We start from the raw sequence: 21,933 nt of genomic DNA, 5'->3' as shown, positions 1-21,933 counted from the left end.
TTTGTTGAGTTGTAGAGACAGGATTTCACCATGTTGCCCAGGTTGTCTGGAACTCCTGGAGCAAGGAATCTGCTCACCTCGGCCTCCCAAAGTGCTGGGATTACAGGTGTGAGCCACCATGCCCTGTCTATACTGTTAATTTCTAAAGATGCTAAAGAGATCAAGATATCTCTTGATGGGTTACGAAAAACAGTATGTCATCATGCTATACTTAGCCAGACGGTCAGAAAGTTATATTAAGACTTTAGAAGGCTGGGTGTGTGGCTCACACCTGTAATCTCAGCATTTTGGGAGGCTGAGACAGAAGGATCACTTGAGGCCATGAGTTTGAGACCAGCCTGGGGAACGGAACGAAATTGTTTGTTTTTGAGACAAACAAAAACTTCAGACAGTGAAAGTGAGAGAACTTAGACTCAAGCCCTTTGATTATAGTACTGAAGAGGCAAATGGTACAATTAAAATAGCCAACATTTACTGAACGATCGATATGTGGCACTGTGTTAACCGGACAACTTCATCAGATCTGTGTGTTATGTTCATTTTAAAGTGAGAAAGCTGGGACCTAAATCCAGGAAGTTTGCCTCCAGATTCTCACTCAGAGCCACTATGCTGTTAGAACACCCTGCATATTCATTTTTATAGATACGCCCGTGTTTTTTAGGTTGGCTTAAAAATTACTCATTACATATAAGACATCTTTGTACTTTTTACGATCAATGGCATCTTAAAATCAAGGAGTATGGTAAATACCTGCCGTGAGGATCAGATGATAAGTATCTTAAAGTGCTTCTAGAAAAAGTGTGGATTAGAGGGGCAGGTGTTGCAAGGTGAGTACGATGAGCCTGGTCTTCAGAACCCCACCATGGCAGAACAGTGAGAACCACCAGGAGCAAAGTGTCAGTGAGGGGGAATGCTTTCTGCAGTTTTGCGGGGAGTTCCTCCACACGAAGCACCCTACCTCCCATACCTGCCGAAATCTTTCTATGTCCAACCCAAAAGGCAGCTCCTTCAGGAAGTGGTCTCTGGCTATATGAGAAGATGTACATGGGAGCAATTTCCAGATTATGAAGCTATGGAACAAATACATGAAAGATGGATTTTATCACTAAAGTTATCCTCGCTCCTCTCCTGGCCTCAGTTTCTCTAAACTGAAAGGAATAGTTGGCTTAGCCTATCTCTTCCTTTTATAATTTCTGCCTCTAACCTCTTCAGATTTCTGCCAATCTGCTTTGAAAAGCAAATTTCCTTCCTCAGACCTGCAGGAGGCTGCTCCTCTGGGCTGGCAGCTCAGCAGGGCGGGGCTCGGGGAGCAGGAGAAGAGGCGGGGGCTCGGAGGGAAGCGCGGCCGCAGCCACGTGACTTCCTTCCCAAGGAGCCTCAGCTGCCGGCCTCCCAGCAACCGGTGCGTCCCGCCTAGCGACGCCCGCGCATCCCGGTTGGCCCTCGGGGGCGGTTGTGGCAAGGAGGTGCCCACGGTCGCGCTGCTCATTGGCTCGGGGTGCCGTCGCTCAGACCCGTTGCCCGGGCGCCCGCAGGCGGTGCTGCCGGATGCCCCGCCCCTTGGCCGCCAGGTTCGTGGCTGGCTGGCCGCTGCTGTCACTCCCCGGCCGTTTCCCTGCGGCCAGCGCTCTACTTGGGGCGGGAGGAAGAGGGGCCGGACTGGGGCCTGACTAGTCGTCGCCGTCTTCGCGGCTGCTATGACCAGCGGGCGAGGCGCCCTTCGCAGCTCCGCGCAACGCTAGTCGCGGCCGTGCGCCCGCGTAGCCGTCTGCGTCCCCAGCGCGGCCGCTCCCGCGGCCCCCTCGGCTTTGCCAGCGCCGCCTGCGAGGCGGAGGCAGGATGAAGATGACTGTGGATTTCGAGGAGTGTCTGAAGGACTCGCCCCGCTTCAGGTAACCGGCACGGCCGCCCGGCGTCACCGCGGAGCTGCCTTCCCGGCGCTGGGGGCGTGAAAGCCGGGCCCGCGCACCCTGAGGAGGCCCCTCCGTCCGCTCCTTCCGACGGGGCGAGCGGCCGTTGCCGCCGTTTCCCACCCTGCGAGGGCACTGCAGTCCCCACCGAGCCCTCCCGAGGGGCGACGAAGTGGCGGGGACGGGGACGGGGACGTCGCCTCTCATTTCTTTCCTTGCCCTCTGCCGGGGCGGAGCGCCCCGAAGGCCGGCGCACCCTCTCCCGCTGGGGGAAATGGGGTGCAGCCGCGCTCCCGAAGTCCCGTCCCCTTCGCGGGCGCTCGCTCTCGCCCCCTTCCTCCTCTGGCTGCTCTTCCTTCCCCCTTCCTTCCGCCCCTTCTTGGTTTCCACCCCCTCCCCACCCCCTCTTTGAGGGAGCTTTCAGGGCATCCTCTTGCAGTTCATTTAGTTCCTCTTTGCGCTTTTCTGCCCCCCTTCCCCGCGGAGGAGACAGTAGGGGGCGAACTGGGACGCCGACTTCTGCTTCGCGGTGCCCCCGGCCAGAGCGACTCTCCGGAGGGCGCCCGCGGTGGATGCGTGCGGGAATCGCGGGGGGAAGCGCTGTGATCAACCGCATTCCGTGGACCCTAGTTGGTGACTACCGCTTTTCTTTCCACTTAAGCTCGTTGAAGGGGGCACAGCTGTCGAGAGGTACCGGGCTGAGGGCGGAGGACTAGCAGAAAAGTGCATTTCTGTTTTGAGAACGGAAGTAGGAGGGCCGTGAAGATTGCCTGTGTGTTCCTCTTCCAGCAGCCTCTGCCCAGGAGGGCCCGGATCACAGTCGGATGCTCCCAGTGGATCTGTCACAGAGTTGACATGGGGGCACTCCGATTCACATGGGCTGCCCTTCTCTCTATGTGAGAGGCGGTCGTCCTGAGGCCGTCCAGGACACAGGTTCTTTCTGTTTTGAGTATGGTAGGAAAGTCTTGAGTTGTTTTGGACAATGCAGTTTTTCTAGGTTGCGTTTTACAGTGTATTTATTTACAGGGCTGGTCATAGTCCTTACAAATATAAGGCCTTAACACTTCCGTTAGATAGTGACATTTCTTGAAGCTTCCTCTGAGCATTGGCGTGTGTGTGCCCGCTAATGTCTGGGCCAAGCCTGGATTGTAAATTGCATCCTCTGCCTGGGAACTAACTGTTCTCATCCTTAACACTGTTAATTGGATTTCTTATTCTCCTTTCAGCGAAAAAGAAAAGAATTGTAAAACCAAGGAACTGCTACTTAGAGAAAATTTAAGAACGCTTTTTGCGTTTGCCCTTTGATGATTTTTGGGTATTAATTTTATTGGAGCCTAGGGCTATTATTTAAAAAAACCCACTTCCTTTGATAGCTGTTGTTGCGATTCATTTTTGAAACTTTTATGTTCTGCATTATTGAAGGACTCAAGAGACACAAATAGATTTCCTAGGACAGGCGTGCAGGTTGGTTTCCAGGACAGCATGGCAAGTGGAGTAATTTTTAAAGTGCACCTTAGAAAGTTCAGCTTTTTGTGAAATTTTGTTACTATGACTCAGCTATTTATTTTTAAGTGAAAGAAACACAGCATTTTTCCCTTAGAAGATGTAGCTTTGAGCTCCCTTTGTTTCACATTAATTTTTTTTTTTTTAAGTTGAGAGAAGTGATTTGGAAATACTTCTAGCTACTGGGGTTGGTCACAAACCATGTGATGTCTTTGTTTTTGAAATAAAGAAATCATTGAATATAAAATGAGAGGGCAAGATACTGATTAAGTTGTAGGGAATATTATAGTGAACTTTTGTTAAACTTGATTGTAACATAAATTCTATGTTAATTAAAATATTACAGGTTTTCAGGAGTTGTTTCCCATATTCCAATTATTGTTAGCTGCAAATTGGGAAGAGATGCCAAAATTTCAATAACTTCAACATCTTATATACATTTTGGGGACAAATTAGATTTGCAATAGAGGGAAGACTGCCGAGAAATAGAAGTTTCATTATTCATATTCTTAATTTTTTATGGTTTTTCCATAATCCTATTACTATGAGGATCTGTATAGCATTTGAAAAGAATATTTGAGAAGTCTTCATTCACATGTTGTATGTATAAGAAGAGCTTTACTTTTGAGAGTATTGTGTATGTTGAGTGATAGTGAAACTTGTATCAAAATAAAAAGCTTGTGAGGCCTGGGCTTGTTTTTTGATAGTAAGGCAGCTGCACTTGTGTCCTGATCTATTGGGCTGTCTTTAAACTAATACGTGTCTTTATTCATAAATGAATCTTGTGGCATTTAAGTCTAGTGTGTGCACATAACTGTCTTGGTGCTGTAGAATTAATGCAAAAGGCACATCTTGCTGATGAAAATTTCACCACTGTTCAAGCTTTAAACATCTATTTTCCTGTTAAATCAATGAGGAGAATACAAGGGGACTGGTTGAAATAGGGAGAAGGATGTTGCATTTGCAACATTGTCTTTTGTAATTTGAATAGTCAATGGTTACTTTTACATCCCAGTGAACATTTTTTTTTTTGTTTTGGATTGGAGGGCACATTTCGTTGTATAATTTTGGGTTCCCTTTTTGGTTTTTTAAATACCAGTTTAAAATCAGCTTAAAGGTCAAAATCTTGTTCATCTAAAATCTAAAAACCTTGTTCATCTAAAAATCTACAGGAATGTAAAGTGCCTAAGTATACTTTTTTTTGAGTGGAAATTTTGCATTTTGGCCAAAATATGTTGAAGTTGGAATTTGTTTGGGCCCTTAATTGTGTGTAGTTGCATGTAGTAGGTCTTTACAATTTTACAAAACCTCCGTAAAAATACTGCTTTTCTTTTAAACATACTCTTGGGCTGAACACTGTGGCTCACATCTGTAATCCCAGCACTTTGGGAGGTGGAGGCCGGCAGATCACTTAAGGTCAGGAGTTTGACACCAGCCTGGCCAACATGGTAAAACCCCATCTCTACTAAAAATACAAAAATTAGCCGGGTGTGGTAGTGTGCACCTGTAATCCCAGCTACTTGGGAGACTGAGGCATGAGAACACTTGAACCCGGGAGGCAGAGGCTGTAGTGAGCTGAGATTGTGCCACTGTACTCCAGCCTGGGCAACAGAGCGAGACTGTCTCAAAAAAAAAAAACAAAAAAAACAAGAAAAACAAAAAAACCCAAAATGTATTCTGTTTTACTTAGGAAGTGAATATCTATTTGAAATAAAAAGTAGAATAAATAAATTGAATAAATAAACATCTTTCTGAATTATGAAAGATTTTTGTCAGCAGTGTTCAAGTATAAAAATATTGTGGCCAGGTGCAGTGGTTCACGCCTGTAATCCCAGCAGTTTGGAAGGCTGAGACAAGAGGATCGCTTGAGGCCAGGAGTTTGAGACCAGCCTGGGCAACAAAGTGAGACACCGTCTCTACAAAAATAAAAAAATTAGTTGGGCATGGTGGCGTGCACCTGTGATTCCAGCTACATGGGAAGCTGAGGCAGGAGGATTGTTGAGGCAGGAGGTCAAGGCTGCAGTGAGCCGAGATCGCACCGCTGCACTCCAGCCTGGGCGACAGAGCGAGACTCCGTCTCAAAAAAAAAAAAAAAAAAAAAAAAGGCCTTAGCCTTGGTATGCTTTAGTTTTTATCTGATAATTTATTTTTATCCTTTAACAGTGTCTATCATACACCATCCTGCAGGTTTTTCATTTTTAGATTCTATTTCAGATATGATTCTTTTCTTTTTTTTTTTTCTGCTTTTTTTTTTTGAGACAGAGTTCTGCTCTTATTGCCCAAGCTGGAGTGCAGTGGCACGATGTCAGCTCACTGCACCCCCCGGCTCTTGGGTTCAAGCAGTTCTCCTGCCTCAGCCTCCCGAGTAACTGGGATTATAGGCGCGCACCTCCACGCCTGGCTAATTTTTTGTATTTTTAGTAGAAACGGAGTTTCACCATGTTAGCCAGGCTGGTCTCGAACTCCTGACCTCAGGTGATCCGCCCGCCTCAGCCTCCCAAAGTGTTGGGATTACAGGCATAAGCCACCATGCCCGGCTAGATATGATTCTTGTTCAGTAACTTAGAATAACTTTTTTTAAAAAAAGGGTGTTTGTGGGTGAATTATGTTTGAGAGACAGAGTCTTACTTGTTATCCAGGCTGTTCTCCAACTCCTGGACTCAGGTGATTCTCCTGCCTCAGCCTCCTGAGTAGCTGGGATTACAGGTATGAGTCACCATGCCCAGTCAGGTGAAAGGTTTTAATGGGCGAAAGACATTGGAATAAAATATGACTACTAAATACACCTCAGTTATGTGTTGCTATTAAGTCTGGATTGGTGCCAATCTTGTCTCCTTCCTTTGCCTTCCATCTTTATAATAAACTGTTAGCAACTGCCTGTTAATACAGTGGGTAAGGGCTAAGGGGAAATTTTTTTTTTTTTAAATCTCAGAAGCAGTAGAATGGAATTATAAAGTAATTTTATTATGAACCAAAATACAGGAATCCTGACTGGGCGTGGTGGCTCACACCTGTAATCCTAGCACTTTGGGAGGCTGAGGTGGGCGGATCAGTTGAGGTCAGGAGTTCGAAACCAGCCTGGCCAGCATGGTGAAACACCATCTCTACTAAAAATACAAAAAAATTAGGTGGGCGTGGTGGTGGGCACCTGTAATCCCAGCTACTCGGGAGGCTGAGGCAGGAGAATTGCTTGAACCTGGGAGGCAGAGGTTGCAGTGAGCTGAGATTGCGCCACTGCACTCCAGCTTGGGGGATAGAGCGAGACTCCATCTCAAAAAAAAAAAAAGAAAAAAAAATTCTTGCAGGTGGGGCGCAATGGCTTACATTTGTAATCCCAGCACTTTGTGAGGTTGAGGTGGAAGGATTGCTTGAGACCAGCCTGGGCAACATAGAGACCTTGTCTCTAATTTTAATTAAAAAAAAAAAAAAAAAAAAAAAAAGCATGTAAAGTAGGACTTATCCTCATTTTAAAAATGTGGTTTTTTTTTTTTGCTTTTTTTTTTTTTGAGACAGAGTCTCACACTGTCACCCAGGCTGGAGTGCAGTGGTGCAATCTCCACTCACTGCAACCTCCACCTCCCTGGTTCAGGTGATTCTCCTGCCTCAGCCTCCCGAGTAGCTGGGATTACAGGTGCCTGCCACCACACCTGGCTAATTTTTTATACTTTTAGTGGAGACGGGGTTTCAACATGTTGGCCAGGCTGGTCTTGAACTCCTGACCTTGTGATCCACCGGCTTCGGCCTCCCAAAATACTGGGATTACAGCTGTAAGCCACCTCGACCAGACTCAAAAATATTTTAAAAAATCCGGAAAAATCTGCAACTGGACATTTTGATATATTAATTGACTTTTTAAAAATAGTTACTACTTTTGCTAGTAATTGACTTTCTTAATGGTGAACTTTCACATGGTGGTCCTGGAAGAGAATTCACTCATTTACTCTATATGTTAAGCCAAAGGCTTTAATTTCATTTGTTAGGCTGGGTGCGGTAGCTTATGCTATAATCTCAACAGTTTGGGAGGCTGAGGAGGGAGGATCACTTGAGGCCAGGAGTTTGAAATCAACCTAGGCAACAGAGTGAGACCCTGTCTTTACAAAAAAAAAAAATTAGCCAAATGTGGCCCACGCCTGTAGTCCCAGCTACTCAGGAGGCTGAGGCAGGAGGATTGTGATGCCCTGGAGTTTGAGGTTACAGTGAGCTATGGTCATGCCACTGTACTCCACCTTGGAAGACAGAGCAAGACCCTGTCTCTTTAAAAAAAATTATTAAATATTGTGTCAGTTAAATTTGCATTATGGTGTCTTTTATCATATAGAAATTTAAAAGCTGGATTTGTTTATTGCCTAGCAAAGTTTCCCTACCCCATTATATTTTTCTGTCATTTTATAGTGATTTTAAGTTTCATGTAATGCAACTGGGTCTTAGTTTTGATTGTAGCAGATAATCTAATTTTATTTTCTTCCCAATGAAAACCACTTGTTCTAACACCTTTAAAAAAAATTCATTCTTCATTGATTTAAAATGAATCGCACACCCCTTTTGTGATGTGTGGGAGAACAAATTTCCTCTTGTTATATGTTTTACATATTTAGTCTTTACAGTACTTTTTTCTTCAATTTCAGAAGAGGGTATGTCTTTCTATGTATTTTGGCCTTATTTATTTAAAACTTTTTATTATTTGGCCTTATTAAAATTTCAGGGATGATTCAACTATATGGTATTTAGGAAGAGACATACTTTAGATTTAAGGACATAAATAGGTTGAAAGTAAAAGACAAACCATGCAAACAGTACCCAAAAGAGAGGTGGAGTGGCTGTGCTAATATCAGATAAAATAGACTTTAAGACAAAAATTATTACAGGCAAGTATAATAAGAGGGCTGGGCATGGTGGCTCACTCCTGTAATCCCAGCACTTTGGGAGGCTGAGGTGGGCAGATCGCTTGATCTCAGGAGTTCGAGACCAGGCTGGGCAACATGATGAAACCCTGTCTCTACCCACAATACAAAAAAACCGTTGGCTGGGCATGGTGGCACATGTCTGTGGTCCCAGCTACTCAGGAGGCTGAGGTGGGAGGATCACTTGAGCCTGGGAGAGGTGGAGGTTGCAGTGAGCTGAGATCGTGCCACTGCACTCCAGCCTGGGTGACAGTGGGACTTTGTCTCCAAAAAAAAAAAAATATATATATACATATATATGTATATATATATGTATATATGTGTATATATCTGTGTGTGTGTATGTGTATAAAAATAAAAGGGTCAATCCATAAGAAAGACATAATGACTATAAATATATATTCACTTAGCTGAGCTCCAAAATACACGAAACAAAAACTGACAGCATTGCAGGCAGAAATAGACAATTCAGCAATCATAGTTTGAGATATAAATACTTCCAATAATGGGTGGAACAACCAGGCAGATGATTAATAAGGAAATAGAAGATGTGAACAGTGCTATAAACCAAGAAGACTTACTAGTTATCTATAGAACACTTCATACAGCAGCAGCAGAATTCACATTCTTCTCGAGTTTACATGAAGTATCCTCCAGCATAGAGTATGATGTTAGGCCATTAAACAAGCCTCAATAAATTTTAAAGTATTGAAATCATACAAAATATTTTCTGACCATAAGGGGATAAAATTTGAAATCAATAACAAGGAAATCTGAAAAATTCACAAATATGTAGAAATTAGCAGTACACTTCTAAGTAAACAATGGATCAAAGAAGTCACAAGCAAAATGAAGAAATACTTTCAGATGAATGAAAACAAAAATAGAACACGCCAAACTTATGGGATGCAGCTAAAGCACTGCTTAGAGAGAAATTTATACCTGCAAACACTAATATTAAAAAAAAAAGAGGCCGGGTGCAGTGGCTTTTGCCTGTAATCCCAGCACTTTGGGAGGCCGAGGTAGGTGGATCACGAGGTCAGGAGATTGAGAGACCAACATGGTGAAACCCCATCTCTACTAAAAATACAAAAATTAGCTGGGCATGGTGGCACACACCTGTAATCCCAGCTACTCGGGAGGCTGAGGCAGGAGAATCACTTGAACCCGGGGGGCAGAGGTTGCAGTGAGCCAAGAGTATGCCACTGCACTTCAGCCTGGGCAACAGAGTGAGACTCTGTCTTAAAAAAAAAAGAGATCTCAAAATAGTAACCTAATTTTCACCCCAACAAACTAGAAAAAGAAGAGTAAGCAAATCTCAAAGCAGCGAAAGGGAAGAAACTAAAAAAGGTAGAGCAGAAATAAGAGAAAATAGAGAAGAGAACAATTGAGAAAAATAATTGAAACCAAAAGGTGGTTCTTTGAAAAGCCTAACAAAATGGACACATCTTTAGTTAGAGTGACCAAGAAAAAAGGGCAGTGACTCAGATTACTTCATTCAAGAGTGAAAGAGGGCACATCACTACCAATTTACAGAAATAAAAAGGATTATGAGGAAATACTACAGATAATTGATGACATTAACTTAGAAGAATATATTTCAAGAAAGACACAAACTACTGAAACCGACTCAAGAAGAAACAAAATCTGAACAGACCTATAAAAAATAGAGATTTAATTGATATTCAGAAAGTTTCCCAAAAAGAAAAGCACAGGCCAAGATGACTTCACTGGTGAATTCTATCAAGTGTTTAAAGATGAATTACTGACATTCATTCACACTTCTTTAAGAAATAGAAGAGGAGACATCACTTTTCAAAGCATCGACATTCCTAATCATTAGTCCATTGTTATCCTGCTACCAAAGCCAGGTGATGTATCACAAAAAAACCCTACAGACCAGCTGGGCACAACGGCTTATGCCTATATTCCCAGCACTTTGGGAGGCCGAGGCAGGAGGATTGCCTGAGCCCGGGGGTTTAGTCTGGGCAACACAGGGAGACCCTGTCTCTACCAGACCAAACCAAACAAAAAAAATTAGCTAAGTGTGATAGCATGCGTCTGTGGTTCCAACTACTTGAGAGGCTGAGATGGGAGGATTGCTTGAGCCCAGAATGTTGAGGCTACAGTGAGCTGTATTTGCGCCACTGCACTCCAGCCTGGGTGACAGAGCAAGATCCTGTCTCAAAAAAGAAAAAAACAAAACCAGGCCAAACATGGCGGTTCATTCCTGTAATCCCAGCACTTTGGGAGGCCACAGTGGGAGGATTGCTTGCATCCAGGAGTTCGAGATCAGTCTGGGCAACATAGTGAGACCTTGTCTCTATAAAAAAATTAAAAATTAGTTGTGTGTGGTGGTACATGCCTATAGTCCTAGCTCCTCAGGAGGCTGAGGCAGAAGGACCACTTGAGCCTGGGTAGTTGAGGCTTTGGTGAGCTGTGATCGTGCCACTGCACTCAGCCTGTGTGACAGAGTGAGACCTAGTCTCAAAACAAAAATGAAACAAACCTACCAAAAACAAAGCAAACAAACCCTACAGACCAGTATTCCTTATGAATGCAGATACAAAAATCTTTGACAAAAGTACTAGCAAACTGAATAAAGCACCATATAAAAAGGATTGTACACCATGACCAAGTCATAGTTATCCCAGGAATGCAAAGTTGATTTAATATACAAAAATCAATCAATGCAATATACTATAATAATAGGGTAAAGTATTAAAACAACACAATCATCTCAATAGATGCAGAAAAAGCATTTGACAAAATCTAACACTCATGATAAAACTATTCAAAAAACTAAAAATAGAAAATTTCCTAACTTGATCCTAATTTGATAACGGCCATCTTTAAAACACCCTCAGCTAACATCATATTTAGTGGTGAAGGACTAAAAAGCTTTCCCCTAACATAAGGAGCAAGAAGCCTGTCACCACTTCTGTTCAACACTGTAGCAGAGGATAGAGCCAGAGCAGTTAGGCTGGAAAGAGAAATTAAAGGCATCCATATAGGAAAAGAAATAGTAAAACTATATTTTTAGATAATAAGTCTTGTACAATCAGCCTTTGTATCTATGGGTTCCACTTTTGTGAGTCAGTCAATCATGGATTGAGAATATTTTGGGAAAAAAACAATAAAAAATAATGATAATTAAAGTACAAATAAATAGTATAACAACTATTTACACATAACATTTACATTGCATTAGGTATTAGAAATAATCTAGAGATGATTTAAAGTATATAAGATGATGTATGAAGGTTATTTGCAAATACAGTGCTATTTTATATACAGACTTGAGCATCCGTGGATTTTGGTATTAGTGGGTAGTGCAGGGGGTGGGCAGGGGGAGTCCTGGAACCAATGTCCTATGGATACCAAGGGATGAAGGTATATAGAAAATGCTAAGGAATCCACAAAGATCAGTTATAACTAGTAAGTTCAGCTAGGATGTAGTATATAAGATCAATGTACAAAAATTATTTGTACTTCTGTATACTAACAAAGAAAACCAATCTGTCTACAGTGGCATCAAAAAGAGGAAAGTACTTAGAAGACAGTACACTGAAAACACCATTGAAAGACATTAAAGACCTGAATAAATGGAAATACATCCCATGTTCATGGATCAGAAGGCTGAATATTGTTAAGATGGCAATATTCCCCAAATTGATCTACAAACTAAATGCAATCTCTATTAAAATTCCAACCGGTTTCTTTGAAGAAATTATCAAGCTGATCCTAAAATTCATGTGGAAATATAAGTAACCCAGAACAGCCAAAACAATCTTGAAAAAGAACAAAGTTGGAGGATTCAATTTCCAATTTCAAAAGTTACTACAAAGTGATTGTAATGAAGACGGTGTAGTACTGGCATAAGGATAGACATATAGATCAGTGAAATAGAATTGAAGAGTCCAGAAACAAAGCCTTGCATTTATGGTGAGCCAGTTTTAACAGAGGTACCCAGACAATTCAATGCGTGAAAGAATAGTCTTTTGAACAAATGGTGCAAAGACAACTGAATATCCACATGTGAAAGTATGAAGTTGGAGCCCTATCTTATGCCATAGGCAAAAATTAACCCAAAATAGATCACAGGCCTGCATGGAAGACCTAAAACTATAAAGCTCTTAGGAGAAAACATAGAATTAAATCTTTGTGACCTTGAATTAGGCAATGGTTTCTTAGATATGAAATCTAAAGTACAAGGAACCCAAGAAAAGATTGATAAATTGAATTTCATTAAAATTAAAAACTTTCATGCTTCAAAGGACACAGAACATTAAGAGTCATGCACAAAATGGGAGAAAATATTTGCAAATTATACCTGTTAAGGGATTTGTATCTAGAGAATATAAAGCTCTGCAACTCGAAGGACAAATAATCCAATTAAAGAATGGGCAAAAGATTTGAGTAAGTATTTCTTCAAAGAACATACCCAAATGGTCAATAAGCACATGAAAATATGCTCAACATCATTAACCAGCAATGCATATAAATACAAATAAAATCATGGTGAAATACCACTTCATACCCACTAGGATGGCTATACTGGAAAAGACAGATAATAACCAGCGTTGGGAAGAATGTGGAGCTGTTAGAACCCTCATGCACTGCCAGTGGGAATGTAAAATGGTGAGCCACATTGGAAGAGTTTGGAAGTTCCTAAGATAAGAAGTTAAACATAGAGGCCGGGTGCGGTGCCTCATGCCTGTAATCCCAGCACTTTGGGAGGCCGAGACGGGTGTATCATGAGGTCAGGAGATCGAGACCATCCTGCCAAACATAGTGAAACCCCATCTCTACTAAAAATACAAAAAAAAAAAAAAAAATTAGTCGGACATGGTGGCATGTACCTGTAGTCCCAGCTACTCGGGAGGCTGAGGCAGGAGAATGGCGTGGACCCAGGAGGTGGAGCTTGCAGTGAGCCGAGATCACGCCACTGCACTCCAGCCTGGGTGACAGAGCGAGACTCTGTCTTGGGGAGAAAAAAAAAAGTTAAACATAGAGTTACCATATGAGTTCTAGCCAGCCATTCCACTTCTAGGTGTATACCCAAGAGAAATGAAGATATATACCCACAAAACTTTGTACAAGAATGTTCATAGGAGCATTATTCACTGCCAAAAAGTGAAACAACCTGTGTCTGTACATGGATAAATAAGATATGAAGTATCTATACAAATGGAATTAAGGTATTCAGCTGTCAAATGGAATGAAATACTGTTATATGCCATAATATGGATGAACCTTGGAAACATTTTACTAAATGAAATAAGCCAAACACAAAAGCCATATATTATATAATTTTATGTGAAATGTCCAGAATAGGCAAATTTGTAGAGCCAAAATAGATTAGTGATTTCTAGGGGTTGGAGGGTGAGGGAAATGCAATTAGTGGTTGCTAATGGATATGGGGTTTCTTTTGGGAGTGATGAAGATTTTCTGGAGTTAGTGGTAATGGTTGTAGAAATCTAAATATACTAAAACCCACTAAACTATATTTTTAAATGGTGAATTTATGTTGTGAATTATATCTCAATATAGCTGTTACTGAAAAAGGTTTGAAGCGTAGAACATTTATAATCAAACGCATAGGTAGAATAGAAAATACATGTTGAGCCTCCATATTTCTTTCACTTTGACTTAACAGTTATCAATGCATGGTGATCTTTAAACCCCAGCCCCTTGTTTCCCCATATGATTTTTTTTTTTTTTTCAATTGAGACAGGGTCACACTCTGTCACCCAGGCTGGAGTGCAGTGGTGCAATCTCGGCTCACTGCAACCTCTGCCTCCCGGATTCAAGTGATTCTTCTGCCTCAGCCTCCCGAGTAGCTGGGATTATAGGCGTGAACCACTATGCCCAGCTAATTTTTGCATTTTTAGTACAGATGAGGTTTCGCCATGTTGGCCAGGATGGTCTCGAACTTCTGACCTCAAGTGATCTGCCTACCTCGGCCTCCCAAAGTGCTGGGATTACAGGTGTGAGCCACTGCTCCTGGCCTCCCCATATGATTTTTGAAGCAAATCTCAGAGAGTATAGAATTCCATCAGTATGTATGTGTATGTCTCTGAAAATATATACACTTTAAAAAAATTATATAACTACACACCATTATCACATCAGAAAAAAGTAACAATAATTAATAGCATCAAACATCCATCAAATAAGCTTCATAGCTTATGTAGGATTTATTTTGTGTCCTTTATCACATTAGAAGATTGTGTCTCTTCTTTATCAAGTAAATTCCCTCCCCGATAATCTGTAGATAAGAAATCCCGGCAGATCATCTTGGCAGAAACAAATCATTAGAGAACATTAGGCAGTCATCCATGGACTGTTTTCGACCTGTCCTTTTCATACTTTTTCATCTTCCTTTCTAACCTGAATTTGTTGCTTTCCTGGCATTTTGCACTTAATTTTTTGATTATAGAAAATTTCAAGTATATACAAATTAAACAGTAATATTAATGACCCCTCATTATCCAGTTTAAGCAAATACCAATTGTGTAATTCTTGTTTCATCTATGTTTCTGTTATACTTACTCTCCCTTGTGCCATAGGCAAAAGTTAACCCAAAATGGATCATAGATCTCAATGGAAGACCTAAAACTATAAATCTCTGAGGAGAAAACATAAGATTAAATTTTTGTGACCACAGGCAATGGTTTCTTAAATATGAAACCTAAAGTAGAAGCACCCAAAGAAAAGAAATTAAAAAGTATTAATTTGTGTTCATAGTTTTTTCTTGATAAAAACTTGCATACATTGCAATGCACAATTGTACTCTACCCGCCACCTACACCTCTGTCACGATACAGCTATTTTCCATCTTCCCAGAATGCTTCCCCCACCACCCAAAGACAGCCACTGTTTTGCTTTTTTTGAACTTTAGATTAGTTTTGCCTATCGTTGAACGTTATAAATAGATTCTTATCGGTTTGTATGTCAATTATTATTCTCAGCGTTTTGGTACTTTTGCTTAGCATTTTGACTATGAGATTCATCCATGTTTTTCTATGTGTCTCTAGTTCATTTTTTTTTTTTTGAGATGGAGTCTTGCTCTTTTGCCCAGGCTGGAGTGCAGTGGTGCGATCTCAGCTCACTGCCTCCTGGGTTCAAGCTGTTCTCCTGCCTCAGCCTCCTGGATAACTGGGATTACAGGCACACACCACCACACCCGACTAATTTTTGTATATTTAGCGGAGATGGGGTTTTATCATGTTGGCCAGGCTGGTCTCGAACTCCTGACCTCAAGTGATTCACCCACCTCAGCCTCCCAAACTGCTGGGATTACAAGTGTGAGCCACTGCACCTGGCCAATGTCACTAGTTCATTCTTACTGCTGTGTAGTATTTCTTTGTGAATGTACCATAATGTATTCATTCTCCTGATGATGGATAGATTGCTTCCATTGTTTGACCATTGTGAATAAAGTTGTTATGAACATTCTTTTTTATATATATATATTTTTTTATTGATCATTCTTGGGTGTTTCTCGCAGAGGGGGATCTGGCAGGGTCACAGGACAATAGTGGAGGGAAGGTCAGCAGATAAACAAGTGAACAAAGGTCTCTGGTTTTCCTAGGCAGAGGACCCTGCGGCCCTCCGCAGTGTTTGTGTCCCTGGGTGCTTGAGATTAGGGAGTGGTGATGACTCTTAACGAGCATGCTGCCTTCAAGCATCTGTTTAACAAAGCACATCTTGCACCGCCCTTAATCCATTCAACCCTGAGTGGATACAGCACATGTTTCAGAGAGCACAGGGTTGGGGGCAAGGTCACAGATCAACATGATCCCAAGGCAGAAGAATTTTTCTTAGTATAGAACAAAATGAAAAGTCTCCCATGTCTACCTCTTTCTACACAGACACGGCAGCCATCCGATTTCTCAATCTTTTCGCCACCTTTCCCCCTTCTTTCTATTCCACAAAACCGCCATTGTCATCATGGCCCGTTCTCAATGAGCTGTTGGGTACACCTCCCAGACGGGGTGGTGGCCGGGCAGAGGGGCTCCTCACTTCCCAGTAGGGGCGGCCGGGCGAGGCGCCCCTCACCTCCCGGACGAGGCGGCTGGCCGGGCGGGGGGCTGACCGCCCCCACCTCCCTCCCGGACAGGACGGCTGGCCGGGCGGGGGGCTGACCCCCCCACCTCCCTCTCGGACGGGGCGGCTGGCCGGGCGGGGGGGCTGACCCCCCACCTCCCTCCTGGACGGGGTGGCTGGCCGGGCAGAGGGGCTCCTCACTTCCCAGTAGGGGCGGCCGGGCAGAGGCGCCCCTCACCTCCCGGACGGGGCGGCTGGCCGGGCGGGGGGCTGACCCCCCCCACCTCCCTCCTGGATGGGGCGGCTGGCCGGGCAGAGGGGCTCCTCACTTCCCAGTAGGGGCGGCTGGGCAGAGGCGCCCCTCACCTCCTGGATGAGGCGGCTGGCTGGGTGGGAGGCTGACCCCCCCCACCTCCCTCCCGGACGAGGCGGCTGGCCGGGCAGGGAGCTGACCCCCCAACCTCCCTCCCGGACGGGGCGGCTGGCCGGGCGGGGGGCTGAGCCCCCCACCTCCCTCCGGGACGGGGCGGCTGGCCGGGTGGGGGGGCTGACCCCCCCCCCATCTCCCTCCCGGCCGGGGCGGCTGGCCGGGCAGAGGGGCTCCTCACTTCCCAGTAGGGGCGGCCGGGCAGAGGCGCACCTCACCTCCCGGACGGGGTGGCTGGCCGGGCGGGGGGCTGAGCCCCCCACCTCCCTCCCAGACGGGGCGGCTGGCCGGGCGGGGGGCTGACCCCCCCACCTCCCTCCCGGACGGGGCGGCTGGCCAGGCAGAGGGGCTCCTCACTTCCCAGTAGGGGCAGCCGGGCAGAGGCGCCCCTCACTTCCCGGATGGGGCGGCTGGCCGGGTGGGGGGCTGACCCCCCCACCTCCCTCCCGGATGGGGCGGCTGGCCGGGTGGGGGGCTGACCCCCCACCTCCCTCCCGGATGGGGCGGCTGGCTGGGTGGGGGGCTGACCCCCCAACCTCCCTCCCGGACGGGGCGACTGGTCAGGCGGGGGGCTGAGCCCCCCACCTCCCTCCTGGACGGGGCGGCTGGCCGGGCGGGGGGGCTGACCCCCCCCCACCTCCCTCCCGGACGGGGCGGCTGGCCGGGCAGAGGGGCTCCTCACTTCCCAGTAGGGGCGGCCAGGCAGAGGCGCCCCTCACCTCCCAGACGGGGTGGCTGGCCGGGCGGGGGGAACATTCTTATACAGATTTTCTTACGGTAGGTTTTCATTTCTCTTAAGATAAATACGTAGGAGTTGAATTGCTGTGTCAAGGGGTAAACATGTGTTTATAAGAAACTGCAAAGCATTATTCCAAAGTGATTGTACTGTTTATAAATCTGCCAGCAATATTTGAGGGTTCCTGTTGCTCCACATTCTTGCTAGCATTTGGTAATATCACTTTTTGATATTACCCATTGTGTGAGTGTATAATATATTCCTGCATGTGTGTGTTTAATTGCAGTTATGTGTTACTTAATGACCAGAATATCTTCTGAGAAATGCATCATGATTTTGTCATGTAAACATCATAGGGTGTATTTACACAACTTAGATGGTATAGCCTACTACACATCTAGGGTATATGATATAGCCTCTGGGTCCTAGGATACAAACCTGTACAGCTTGTTATTGTACTGAATACTGTAGGCAATTTTAACACAGTGGTGTTTGTGTGTCTAAACATATCTAAACATAGAAAAGGTGCAGTAAAAATATGATATTATAATCCCATGGGACCACTGTTGTATTTGTGGTCTGTTGATTGGAATATGACTGTGTGTATATATATGTGTATAGACCTATACATATGAGTGTGTGTGTGTGTATATATATATATATACCTATATATATGAGTGTATATATACCTATGTATGTATACCTATGTATGACTGTATATATACATCTATATAATATATATACCTATATATAAGACTGCATATATACGTATATATAATTATGACTATATATGTATACATGTATATATATATATACAGTCACATTCCAGTCAACAACAGATTGCATCATATATTCTATTAAGTTGTTATGACATAATACTGCTTAGTCCTGTTTTGGACATGTTGATACCCTGCTTTTCTGGATTATTTATAATTTGGTAACAATTTTATGTTACTTTTCTAGAGTTTAGACTAATTATCTTTTAGACATGTGTGTGTGTATATATATATATGCATCTGTGTGTGTATATATATATGCATCTGTGTGTGTGTATATATACATACAGACGCAAGCACATATAATTGAATGCACTGTTTTTTCTTTTTTTTGAGATGGCGTCTCACTCTGTCACCCAAGTTGGAGTGCAGTGGTGTTATCTTGTCTCACTGCAACTTCCGCCTCCCAGGCTCAAGTGATCCTTCCACCTCAGCCTCCTATCAGGGAACACAGGTGCACACCACTACATCTGGCTAACTTTTTGTATTTTTGGTAGAGATGAGGTTTTGCCATGTTGCCCAGGCTGGTCTCGAACTCCTGAGCTCAGGCTGTCCACCTGCCTCAGCCTCTCAAAGTGCTAGGATTACGGGAGTGAGCCACTGCGTCCAGCCTAGATATGTTTAGATACACAAATAGCATTGTGTTAACAATTGCCTACAGTATTCAGTAAAGTAATATACTGTACAGGTTTGTATTCTAGGAACCATATAGGCTATACTTTGTACCTTAGGTGTGTAATAGGCTACACCGTCGAGGTGGCTTGTAGTCTGTGATGCTTGCCCAGTGAAGAAATCATCTAACAGTGCACCTCCGAGAAGGTATCGCCTTTGTTAAATGATGGATGACTAGCTTTTTATTGCCGTTATAGCAAATTACCCCAAACTTAGTGGCCTAAAACGACACAAAATGATTTTACAGTTCTGGAGATCACAGTTTTGATACAGATCTCACTGGGCTAAAATAAAAGGCCAGTTGGCAGGGCTGCATTCTTTTCTGGAAGGTCTAGGGAAGAATCCTTTATTTTAGTTTTTTATACCTTGCCTTCTCCAATTTCAAAGGGCTGCCCATATTCCTTGGCTCATGGCCCCTTTCCATCTCCAAAGCCAGCAGTGGTTGTGATACTCCCTCTTCTGTCCTCCTCTTTTACTGATAAGGACCCTTGTGATAATGTTGGGCTGACATTCCAGAATAATCTCCCAATCTCAAGGTCAGATGATAGCAACCTTAATTTCCCTTTGCTGTGTAACCTAACGTATTTGCAGGTTCTGAGGATTCGGATGTTGACATCCTTGGTGGGGGCGGGTGGTGGGGGGGATTATTTTGTCTATCACAGTCCACCCCCTGGCTCCCCAAAATTCACCTCTATTCCACATGCAAAACATATTCACCCCATCCCAATATCCTCAAAAGTCTCAATACTGATTTGTAATCTTGCCAAAGATCTAATCTGTGCTCATTGGTTTACATATGACCTTATAATCATAGTGCAAATTTTGGTGGCTTTGCTATTTTTAATTTAATAGTATATTATAAATTTTTAATATTGTTAGGAAGTTTTTTCTTTTTTCTTTTTTGGACTACTCAGTTGCCGTAGTGAGAAAGGGGAAGAGTAGAACTAGCCAGGAAGGTTTTATGGCTAAAAAAAGACTGCATCGTATATTCTGTGAAGTTGTTGTGACATAATACTGCTTAATCCTGTTTTACATGTGTTGATACCCTGCCTCTCTAGATTATTGACAATTTGATAACACTCTTAGGTTACTTGCTTTTCTGAAGAGTTCAGACTAATTATCTTTTAGAATGGCCCCCTTTCTGAATTTTTCTGATTGTTTCCTTGGGACAGATACAGTTTAAACTTTTTTGGCACGAATACTCATTGGTGATGATGAATTGTGTCATCTCCACCTGGAAACCCATGATGTTTGCCTGTCTTCCTGTTGGGAATGCAAGGTTTGACCACTGGAGTCATAGGTAGGAAAGGGTGGATAGCAGGTGGTAGTGGTTGTGGGGAGAAGCTTGTAGATTAAAGGCTCAGGGAGAAAGGAGCTTGATCTTCAAGGAACGGAAGGAAGGCCGATAGGGTTGGAGCAGGGTGTGCAAGAGGAAGGGATGGTTAAGAATTAAGATCAGAGGTAGGCAAGGATGAGGTCATGTTAGGCATTATAATTCATCTGTAGTGATGAGTTTGGATGTTATGGTTAGTGCAATAGGAAGCAATTAGAAAGCTTTTAGCAGTGGTGGGAGATAAGGTTTATGTTTTAAAAATATTTTGACTACTGTTTGATAATGGACTGTATGGGGGAAGAGTGAATGCAAAGAGACCACGTAGGAAGCCATTGTAGGAAACTAGTTATCAGGCTGGGCCAGGTGAGAGACAACTTGGGAGATAGTTGAGAACATTTTTTCATAGAATCAAGAAGAGTTGATGTTGAATTTTTTTATAGGGAATTAGAAGAATAAAAAAATAGCATTTTTGTCTTTAGCAGCTGGGTGGATGGAGATTCTGTTTATTGATAAAGAGGAAGACAAGGGAAGAATAGGTTTTTTTTGGAAAAAAGTCAAGAGTTATCTTTTTTACATGTTAAGTTTGAGACACCTAGTAGACACTGAGGTAGAGTTGTTAAATAGGGCTGGCATTGCTGTGCAGCCTTGTGTAATTGACTTTAAAAACTGATGTGATCCCATCCTATATTCACTTTTAGATGGTAAACTTTTTGGGACACAGACCACCATGTCTTTTTATTCCTTTGTTCTTGAGCACGATTTCTTGCACACAGTAGATAGGCAACAGACTTTTACTACCAACAAGTACTTTCTTAAAATAGTTATACATTCTCCATTTTCACATAACATACTATAATTTTTATTTGAGGAATTTTTCTGTTATTGTACAATTGATGAATTGCAAAACGATAAGTAATATATGACAGCTGCTGGGGCTTATTTAAATTTCCTTTTACAATGTAGTAACTAAGTCAGTCCAAAATCGTTAAGTCTTGATGAGTAGTTGTCATAATTCTTGAGAGACTCTGACTAGTCTAAGCTACCAGGGTATTTTTATATGAGGGCTCTAAGGAAATGTTATATTTAATTTCACAAACATTTTGACACACTTAACTATTCAGATGATACTTTTAGTTGTATAGCAAATTTAAAAAATGTGTTTGATATCCTGCTACCTCAATCAACTCTTAAAACCTTTTTTTTTTTTTTTTTTAAGACAGGGTCTCACTCTATCACTCAGGCTGGAGTGCAGTGGCACAATCATGGCTTACTGCAGCCTTGACCTCTTGGCTCAAATGATCCTCTCACCACAGCCTCTTGAATAGCTGGGACTGCAGGTGTGTGTCACTGTGCCCAGCTAATTTTCTAATTTTTTTGTAGAGACGAAATCTCACTTTGTTGCCCAGGCTGGTCTTGAACTCCTGGGCTGAAGCTATCCTCCCATCTTGGCCTCCCCAGGTGGGATTATAGGTGTGAACCACCGCACCTGGTCTTAAAATTTTTTTAGTTGACTAAAAAGTAGTCAAAACTGGCCGGGCGCAGTGGCTTACACCTGTAATCCCAGCACTTTGGGAGGCCGAGGCAGGTGGATTGTCTGAGGTCAGGAGTTCGAGACCCGACTGG

General features: G+C 43.3%; 1 protein-coding gene across 48 annotated transcripts in view; it reads left to right on the top strand.

Moving 5' to 3' along the window:
- Positions 1–1,379: 1,379 nt before the first annotated feature.
- Positions 1,380–21,933, top strand: part of ACAP2 (ArfGAP with coiled-coil, ankyrin repeat and PH domains 2) — a 168,792-nt gene continuing 148,238 nt past the window's right edge. For 15 of the 48 annotated variants that reach the window (XR_010155410.1, XM_054682426.2, XM_054682419.2 and 12 more), the window contains exon 1: positions 1,556–1,892. Coding sequence is in view for 19 of the 48 variants with exons in the window: in XM_054682426.2 (XP_054538401.1) it covers positions 1,840–1,892 (53 nt within the window). In the remaining 29 variants the exon portion in view is untranslated. Of the gene's footprint in view, positions 1,893–1,963; positions 2,544–21,933 lie in introns of those variants that run through there. The other 33 variants (XR_010155408.1, XR_010155406.1, XR_010155407.1 and 30 more) reach the window with 15 other exon arrangements.

The sequence above is a fragment of the Pan troglodytes genome, chromosome 2 (genome assembly GCF_028858775.2).
Source record: "Pan troglodytes isolate AG18354 chromosome 2, NHGRI_mPanTro3-v2.0_pri, whole genome shotgun sequence".
In the NCBI taxonomy this organism is placed as follows: Eukaryota; Metazoa; Chordata; class Mammalia; order Primates; family Hominidae; genus Pan; species Pan troglodytes.
The sequence above is the reverse complement of the archived record's forward strand: the minus strand, read 5'-3'. Positions and strand labels throughout refer to the sequence as shown.